At 46.1% G+C, this 9,741-nt stretch overlaps 1 protein-coding gene across 1 annotated transcript; it reads right to left on the bottom strand.

Annotated features, from left to right (window-relative positions):
* Positions 1–3,619: 3,619 nt before the first annotated feature.
* PIGM (phosphatidylinositol glycan anchor biosynthesis class M) lies at positions 3,620–6,580 on the bottom strand. The gene has a single exon (XM_077813462.1). The coding sequence runs from the start codon at positions 6,174–6,176 to the stop codon at positions 4,893–4,895; it is 1,284 nt and encodes a 427-aa protein (XP_077669588.1). The 5' UTR covers positions 6,177–6,580; the 3' UTR covers positions 3,620–4,892.
* Between the last annotated feature and the right edge of the window lie 3,161 nt (positions 6,581–9,741).

Genomic DNA, 9,741 nt, shown 5'->3' with positions numbered 1-9,741 from the left:
TGGAGGAGGGGAATGGATGTCTGGGCAAGGGGTTGGGCATGGGTGGGGAGATGGAATGCAGCTATCTGGGCTGAGGGGAGTCCACGGCTGGGCTCAGGGGCAAGAAGGTTTCAGTATATTGTCTGGGGGGGGCACTGTGGCTAGGCTCTGAGGCGGAGGGGTTGTAGGTGTCTGGCCCCGTGGCTGGACTCTTGGGGTGCGGGTGGGGGAAGGGAGCAGGGAAACAGGAACTGAGTTGTCACAGGGGTTTCTTTAACTCTCTACTCCTGGGAGAAATTTTGTATGTGTCTGTATTGCTACAGACATACTTGCTGACAGGTATTTTGAAATAAGTTACCAAAATAATTGAAATTGGTTGTTGGGATAAAGATATTCAGGCCAGTCTGCAAAGGCCGGTACTTTAAGAATTTAGGTGTATTCTTATCACTTGGCTAGTTCTAGAGGTATAAAAGAAAGAATCAAAATCACTGTCTGCTGGTGTAAGGGCCTTCTCTTACTGTGACAGTCTGAGGCCCTGTTCTTAGGCTAAGGCCTTTGGCTAAGCAGCAGAGGCAGCCATAAGCTAGGAAGCGAACGGTCACATCCTCACATTCCAAACTAGTCACATTGAAATAAGGTGCTATTGGGCTGTCAGGCACTATCAGGACAGGATTGTATTCCTGTCACCTCCAGAGAAAGGGAAGTGCCTAGAAAATGTAAAAGGAAACTTAGTTTGATAGCATCCTGTCTGGCAAGAACTCACTTATCAATAGCTGGGATGTGAAATCCTCACTTCTGTATTGTTTTGTCATTATAGTTCCCACTTTGCTATTGTTTGACTGTATAATCTCTGTCTGGTTCTGTGATTGTTCCTGTCTGCTGTATAATTAATTTTGCTGGGTGTAAACTAATTAAGGTGGTGGGATATAATTGGTTACATAATCATGTTACAATATGTTAGGATTGGTTAGTTAAATTTCAGGAAAATGATTGGTTAAGATATAGCTAAGCAGAACTCAAGTTTTACTATATAATCTGTAGTCAATGAGGAAGTGGGTGTGGGTGGGGGAAATGGGAGCAGGGAATGGGGGTAAGAAAATTGGAATCATGTTTGGCTAAAGGGGGAAAGGGGAACAGGGAATGGGAGTAAGGAAGTTGGAATCATGTTTGGCTAAGGGTAGGAATGGGAACAGGGACACAGGTGTGAGGCTCTGTGGTATCAGAGCTGGGAAGGAGGATACTAAGGAAGGAAACTGGAATCATGCTTGCTGGAAGTTCACCCCAATAAACATTGAATTGTTTGCACCTTTGGACTTCGGGTATTGTTGCTCTCTGTTCATGCGAGAAGGACCAGGGAAGTAAGTGGGTGAAGGAATAAGCCCCCTAACATTGGTGTGATTATGTAATATGTTGACAAATAAAATTTGCAGAACTTTAAAATATTGAGTGCAAATTTTTAATTTTTTTTGGTGCAGAATGCCCCAAGGAGTAAAGCCTTGCACAGTTCTTGTGCATGAGAAAAAGTGAAACTGACTAGGAAAAAAGTGAAATGGAACATTTTCATGCTCCAGCAGAGAGAAATTCCAAAAAAGTAAACATCATAAATGGTGAAGAGCAAATTTGACATAAACCTCTTTTAGTTTACTAATCTGGAGTATTCTTAGTAGAATCTCTGGCCTCAATCCTCCAAGCTGTTAACTTCAGTGTCTTTATGGAGCCCTAGTGAATTCCAATAGGGCTCTGAGTATACAAAGGGTTTATGTGTAGAACAGCTTGAAGAACTGGGGTTTAATGTTTTATTCTGAAGGATTTTTTAAAATGAAAAAATGTAATTATAAACCAAAAGAGAAGGCTTAATGGCACAGTGTACAAATACCTGTGGCAGACTGCCACAAAGACTATATCTGCTCTTGCAGCAAACAGCATGTCAACAGGAGGGTAAAATTTTCCGTAAGGGCCAGATTGATATATTTACTTATGTTGACCAATACATTACACTACAATGGGACTACTTGTGGAATTAGAGACTACACAGTGTGAGCAAGGGTATTGCAATCTGGACCCCAATGAACAATAGTATTGTTAGAAATGTTAATTTCTTGAATGATTATGTAGTTTATGCTTTCATTAATAAAACTAATGGCAAAAAAAGAAAGCCAGATTTGTCACATGCACACTAATGGAAAGACAACACCAAACTACAAATTCTGCACGGTATTAGTTGAGTGGAAATTACTCAATTCTGAGGTAAATATTGCCTTGGACAAAGCTATTTTATATGATTTTAGGGAGAGCTGTGCTAAAAAAGAATTTTCTGAAACTAGATGTATGAGATAGTATGAGTAAGTCCCATTCTGGGTCTACCAGAAACACTTCTTCCCTGGTCTGAGCTCATGATATAATCTGTTCCCCTCTGCTGCCTTTTCCTGATGTCTTATTGAAGCCACTCTGTGAGAGAGCAGACACACTGGGAGGTCGGGGGAGAACAATGAAGTGAGCTGTAGAGTAAAGTCAACAGTGCTCAGAGAGAAAAAAAAACAAAGCCTTCAATTTTTTCCACTTGGTGTATCACTCTGCCCCACTGAGTGACTGGGCAACAAAATGGCAGATGAAATTTAGTGTTGATAAATACTAAGTAATGCACATTGGAAAACATAACCCTAACTATCCATATAAAATGATGGGGTCTAAATTAGCCATTACCACTCAAGAAAGATCTTGGAGTCATAGTGGATAGTTCTCTGAAAACATCCACTCAATTGGCAGCAGTCAAAAAAGCAAACAGAATGTTGGGAATCATTAAGAAAGGCACAGATGATAAGACTGAAAATATCATATTGCCTCTATATAAATCCATGGTATGCCCAGACCTTGAATACTGTGTGCAGATCTGGTCGCCCCACCTCAGAAAAGGTGTGTTGAAATTGGAAAAGGTTCAGAAAAGGGCAATAAAAATGATTAGGGGTACCTAACAGCTTCCATATTATTAAAGATTGGAACTTTTCAGCTTGGAAAAGAGACAACTAAGGACGGATATGATAGAGGTCTATAAAATCATGACTGGTGTGGAAATTAATAGGCAGGAGGTTTAAAACAAACAAAAGGAAGTATTTTTTCCACACAACGCACAGTCAAACTGTGGAACTCCTTGCCAGAGGATGTTGTGAAGGACAAGACTCCAACAGGATTTAAAAAAAGAACTAGATAAGTTCATGGAGGACAGATCCACCAATGCCTATTTGCCAGGATGGGCACAGATAGCGTCCCTAGCCTCTGTTTGCCAGGAGCTGGGAATGGGCAAAAGGGAATGGATCACTTGATGATTACCTGCTCTGTTCATTCCCTCTAGGGCAGGGGTCTCAAACTCAAATGACCACAAGGGCCACATGAGGCCTAGTACATTGGCCCGAGGGCCGCACCACTGATCACTGCCTCACCCGCTGCCCCAGCCCCACCCTCACTCCACCCCTTCTACGAGACCCTGCCCCTGCCCTGCCTCTTCTCACCCCTTCCCTGCCCCCATTCCAACCCCTTCCCTGAAATCCCCACCCCAACTCCACCCCCTCCCTGCCCCCAGGGGGTGCAGGGTGAGTCAGAGGGCTCAGGGCAGGGGGTCAGGGTGCAGCAGGGGTGTGTCAGGGGAGCCACGGCCAATGGGAGCTTCAGGGGAGGTACCTAGAGGAGCGGCCAGGGCAACACACAGACCCCTGTACCACCCCCCCCACAGGTTCCGGCCGCTTCCTGGAGTGGTGTGGGGGCAGGGCAGGGAGGCAGGGAGCCTTCCCTGCCCCTGGTGCGCGCCAGGCCAGAGCCACTCTAGGAAAAGCTTGGGGGAGTGGGGGGGGGTCAGCAGGGAGCTGGCGGGCTGTGTGTTTAGACCCCTGCTCTAGGGCACCTGGCATTGGCAACCGTTGGAAGACGGATATTGGGCTAGATGGACTTTTGGTCTAACTAATACTTAACTTGACTGCTGAAAAAAAAGTAAGCATTTTGCTAAGGTGGTTTAACATATCATTGATTGAGGGTGAGTGAGAAAGGAGGACAATCCATCCTGTTAGCTGCAGGCCACTAATATAGTATGTGATAATGCTTTGCTGTCTGGAATTTTCCTGTTCTAGTGCTTGTTCTTTGCAATAGACATAGTGTAACTGCCAATGCTAAAGAGTGAATAAAATGGCAAAAGGAAAGTAGTTGTGAGTGGCATAAGCACTCCTGTTTAAAAAAAAAAAAAAAATATCAAGTGCAAAACTTCAGGACTGCGTACCCATAAAATACAGACAAAATATAATCACTTGGTAACGCTCACTTTAAATTATATTTGTTCTCCATCAACCTAACAAAAAACAGAGTTTGACAAGATATCATCAGAACTATAACAGCCCTTTCTGCAACCTTATGAGGTCTACCAATACTGAGTTTACTCAAAACTGAGACCAAACTGGGTTTGCCTATGCTGCAGCTGGACACATGCTTCTAGCCCAGGGAGCCAGACTCAACTACCAGCATGCTAAAAATAGTTTGGAGGTTGCAGCTCTGGGTAAGCCACCTCCCTGGGTCAGAGCTCAGATCAGGCAGACTCATACTCTGGCAGCTAGCTTAGGCTGCTGCCTGTGCTGCCATGTCTACACTGTTACTTTTAGCGCACTAGCTCTGCTCGAGCTAGCACATGTCTGTCTACCAGGGCTGGGAGGCCGTCTCCCAGCTGTAGTGGTGGTGAAGTCCCCAGACACTTAATCCCACTCTCCCACCCAAAAAAATCACATGACATTGGAAAAGCCTTTTTATAGGCAGTGTGTTTTAGTTCTGTGTACATACAATTGCATTACTGATATTCGGCCAAGTCCTGCTCACTTGAGCAATCTCAAAGTCAATGGGATTACTTGTAGGATTTGGCACACAGACCGATGTGCATATTACTGACATTTGAGTTTCTTGGTTACTTGTGCTCCTTTTTGATAATGAGAAATAATCTGAACAAGGATGAAGCAATTAATAAAAAGGAAAAGCAAGCCTGCCAGCCATATAAGTAAAAAGGTATTCTTTCCTTTAAACTCCAGAAAATATGCAGGTGCCAGCCACAGTGCCTGTCCAAGAAACCACAGAAGGAGAAGCAGAACACCCCGCTGCCAGGACAATCTCACAACAGGCATTACAAGGGGCAAGAGGCAGAGGTACCAAAGAAAATATTGAGATGTGCACACTTTGTTAAAACTTACAAAAATAGCAGTATGTAGGAAACAACAAAAGACAAGGTCTTTGTAATAGGCTAAGGACACAACTAGAAGAAGGAGCAGCTGTGGCAGGAAAGCTACAAGCCCTAGGGCAAAACTCCATTCACTCTCTGCAGTCAAATACAGCATGTAGAAATAGGGGGAGAAGTTATGACGGATATCCCTCCTGGTCAAATGGTAGAGGTAGGTATGTTCCAAAAACTCCCAACCATAGAGGTAATAAAATGAAAGGCTCAAGGCTGCAAATGTAAATCCACTAACTGCCACAAAAAGCAATACATCACGGTTCAGCAGCCTTAAAAAAAGCTGCCAGACAAGAGTAAACTTTGATTTTTTTAAATGGATAGTATCTGCTGTCCCTTTTCCACAGTATCCATCATTCTGCAGATGAAGGACTACTGGCAGAACATAAGTCACTGGGTAAATTTTCATATGCACTGAAAAACCATAGAGTATAGCAGATTTCACTAGGTTTCCCTTTTCTATGTAATACATGGTGGCAAGCACAAGTACTGCTACAAGAGACTCTGCATTTCCTCTGCTGGACACAGCCATTGGTAGAGGATTGAGAAGCCAGAAAGCACAGTACCCGAAGGCTTTGCTGGAGTCCACTCCTCTGAGCAGCAAGATTTGGTATATGAGGTATGCAGCTGTTATATCACCAGTAATGAAAAGCAGCTTTCCATAAAGAGGAGTAAGGTAGATGTTTGGAGTTAAGATCCAGCCCAGCAGAGGGGTGTAGCGGTAGGTCGCTCTTTGGTATGGGGAGCTCCCCTCTGTTACGAATCTGGCGGCATCTGTGAACACGTGGTAGTCGATGTCCGTATATTTCACCAGCATGGTCCTGTCTTGATAGACTCCGTAAAAGACTAGAGCAAGTCTGAGGACGACCGCCGTGCCGATCAGCACATCCCTCCTCAGCAGGGCCGTGGCCACTTGTTCGCTAAGAGTCGGGTGCGCTGGCATCTGGTGGGGGTGGGGGTGTGTCAGTCACAGGGCAACTCCAGAGGCCGAAACCGGACCTACCCTCGGCCCAGGCTGCTGCTGCCGCTGCCGCCGCCGCCGAATGCGAAGCTAAGCTCGGCCTTTCCTCCCCGGCTACCTGCGGGCCGCCAATCCGAGCCAGCGCCGCCCCGGGGCCACGGCGAGGGGCGCTGCCAGCGGGAGCGGGCTGAGGCTGGCCAGGGTCGAGCCGGGGCCCCCGCGCCCTAAGAACCCGGGGCGCGCGTTCCAGCCCCGCGGAGCCGCACCGGGTCCCCTCCCCGCCGAGCTGTGAGGGAGGCCGCGCGGGGCGGGGTCGGTACCTGGCCCAGCCGGGCAGGGAAAACGCTCCCGAGCTCTACCGGACTCGCCGCGGGAGAAGAGCCCAAACCGCCACTACTTCCGCGTTAGGGGGGCGGGGCACCAGAAAACCCCGCCCCTCCACCAGCTGCAGGGAAGGCTAGGGCGGCCAGGAAGGGCGCATGCGCATTAGAAAACCTGACGCCGCTGCCTCAGCGCCCTGCCCGAGCCGGGGCGGGGCCCGGCCCATCGTGGGTCCTGTGCTGCGGCTGCGGCAGCGGCAGCGGCTGGTTTGCATGGAGGCGCGTCTAGGTGTCTGAGGAAATCTCTGCGCCCCCAAGGGACACGGTTCCCAGGGGTGGGAGAGGATCCCCCCAAAACCCCAGCCCTGGGCGCAGCTGCTGCGGTGTCACCCTCACCGGCCGCTACTCTCCCCCCAAGGGTAACACAAGCCTCACACCCTCGCAGGGGGGTCTGACACAGGCCGGTCTGCGCTGCCCATCCCTCTCTCCTGTCACAGGGCTGCCAACACTAATTCAAAAATAAGGAACTGTTTTCTTAGTACCTCCCACTATTATTATTGATTAGCATTATTAATAACAATAAGCAGTACTCACCTACATTTCCCCCCACCCCCCACCCCGGGAGTAATTCTTGCTGCTTTTTGTAGCACTCTGCAACTCCTGGTCTTACTGTACAAAGATGGAAAAATAAGGGACTATTGGGAACCCATCCTGCACCTCATTTCAGTCCCCCAGGTACCCACATTCTACCTGAGCTCCCTGTCCCCTCCTGGCTGAAATCTAGGAACATCAGAAATTAAGTATGAAAGTTCCCGCTACGGTACAAGATATTTACACTGAGGGAATGGATTCCACCGTATTTTGTTTCCTGTATGAATATTTTGGGGGGTTTCTCCTTCTTTGGGTCTCCATCACATTTAGGCTTTGGCAGGTTGACAGTTACACCAAGGACAGGGCTCTGTGCCATGTTTGGGTTTTTATCCCCTGTATCCCTTTCTCACTGTATCACACAGAGAGGAGCTGCCTGATGGGTGGAACCCTCCTGCCCACCATGTAGGGGTTTTGGGGGGCTGCAACAGGGAGTGTGTGAGATAGGAGCAAAGAGGCAGTTGTTAAAAAGCTAACTTCTCTAATACCTGGAGCTATCTTCTTTTTCTGTCTTTAATAACAAACAACAATTTTAATGGTGGCTGTTCCAATGAGAATAAGCCAGCAAAAACTTAACACAAAAGTTCAGACCACATTAACTGTGTAATATTACAACAGTAAACAAGGGATTTATTAACATCCTTTTTTCTACACAACATTTGTGGCCTCCCTTGGTGGGTTCAAAATGTGCTCACTCAGCCACAAATTGTGGGATTAACATCTGCCATCTGCACCAAAATTTGTAGGTTCAGATCCTTCTCGGTCTACATAATAATTGGCATGGGGCAACAAAAATGTTTTAATATCTTATGCCTTGTTGGGTTCAAGACAGCCACTTATCTACATAATATATCCCCATGTCTATTTGTCAGTCACTGTACATTTCTGTTCCAGGCAGGATGCTACCTATTATGACACTATTCTTGCCATGTCTCTCCCTTCCTCTAGGATCTTGCACAACTCGTCCTTATAATGGACCATAGGTTATCATTTCCACTCCTTTGAGGAAATATCTTATTGTGACAAAGCTGATTCTTTCCTGCCAGAGTAGATTTCAAATAGAGTTTGGGATTTGAAAGTGTGAATATTCAGTTTGATGTGACTAAGATCAATAGTTTAATGGTACTGAATTTTAAAAAAAAGCCTTCGCTAATTCACAGTGCTGTGAAGTCTTGCTTTAGCCAGGTTCTGTTTTCCATGCTGAGGCAAAACTCCCATTGATTCAAAGGGAACAAGAACGGTATGACTGTCAGCTTGTCTTCACTCCAGGGAAGTGGCATGTCTGCAGTGCCTGTTGTAAACACAGCCTCTGTAGGAGCAGGATTGTATAATTGTACTATAAGAATAGAGGTACTAATGTATGTCTTGATTTCATTTTATCAGCCACCCCATTTGAATAGCAGAAAGAAATGACCCTTTGGGGCTAGGAGAGATTCTGTTTCTCATGCATTACAAATTAGGCCCTTTTAGTTCTTTGTTTTAAGGTTTAGCTAGTAAGAGACAGGATCCTGTATTGTGTCTACGTTAAACAGATTAGAGGAACGTTGAAGGCTTGGGCCCCAATGTGAATTGTTTTGGTTATAAGATGTAGAAAGTTTTAATCTATAATGAAGCTTTAATTTACAAAGTCTTTTCCTTGATATAAAATACTGTTGTTTGTATTTTGAAAGGTCTCTGTGAAAGACTGTTTGTGTGAATGAGGAATGTATGCATCAGGAAAAGATAAGGTGTGAAGGCCACTGTTATAGCCAGATGGTGAAGGAAGAAGGAGTGAAGAGACTTAACAACATCAGAGAACCGTCAACGTGCATCCATAATGAAGGAAGGGCACATTGAAGACCCTGAGGTGGAGGCTGGCACCCCTAAAGAAAAGACAATTGATTATATCGAAACCAGGACAGGATGACCCTCTCGGAGGTGTTTTGGAATGTTAACATCAAATGATACACCAATTAAGGAGTAACCGGTCACAAACCGACACAGCAAAATCCATAGACTTCAACAGAGAAAAAAAAAGACTATAAGAACAGGGTGCTTGGCCATGGGACTTTGGGTTCGTCTTGCCACACTCCGGGAGCATTGGATCGCGACCGACAGAGCCCTGCTTTCCTCTGCGAACAATCTGGCTGGCCACTAGATTGATCCAGACTCTGGACTGGTAACTATAAACATCAACTGGCAGGACTGTGTGCATGGTGTGCGTGTGTGTGTGTGTGAGATTGAAAAGCATATGCTAACTGTTGTATTCTCAATAAATGCGGCATGCTGCCTTCTCCCCTATAAAGATCCCATGTGCTTCTTATAAGTGTAACACCTACGGCAATGGAAGGGGTTTTTTACATTGCTGCCCGGACTCCACCTCCCTGAGCTGCAATAGCTAGGTCATTGGAAACATATTTCCATCGATCCAACCATATCTACAGCAGGGGTCAGGTTGGCTTAGCTATGGCACTCACAGGTGTGGATTTTTCATACTCCTGAATGATGTAGCTATGTCAATCTAAATGTTTAGATCAGGCCTGTATGAAAAGACAGCCCCTTCCTGGGGCCCTTTTCCTGGGTCAGGCCGTAGATGACCA

The sequence above is a fragment of the Eretmochelys imbricata genome, chromosome 3, assembly GCF_965152235.1.
Source record: "Eretmochelys imbricata isolate rEreImb1 chromosome 3, rEreImb1.hap1, whole genome shotgun sequence".
NCBI lineage: Eukaryota > Metazoa > Chordata > Testudines > Cheloniidae > Eretmochelys > Eretmochelys imbricata.
This window is presented reverse-complemented; position numbering and strand designations above follow the sequence as displayed.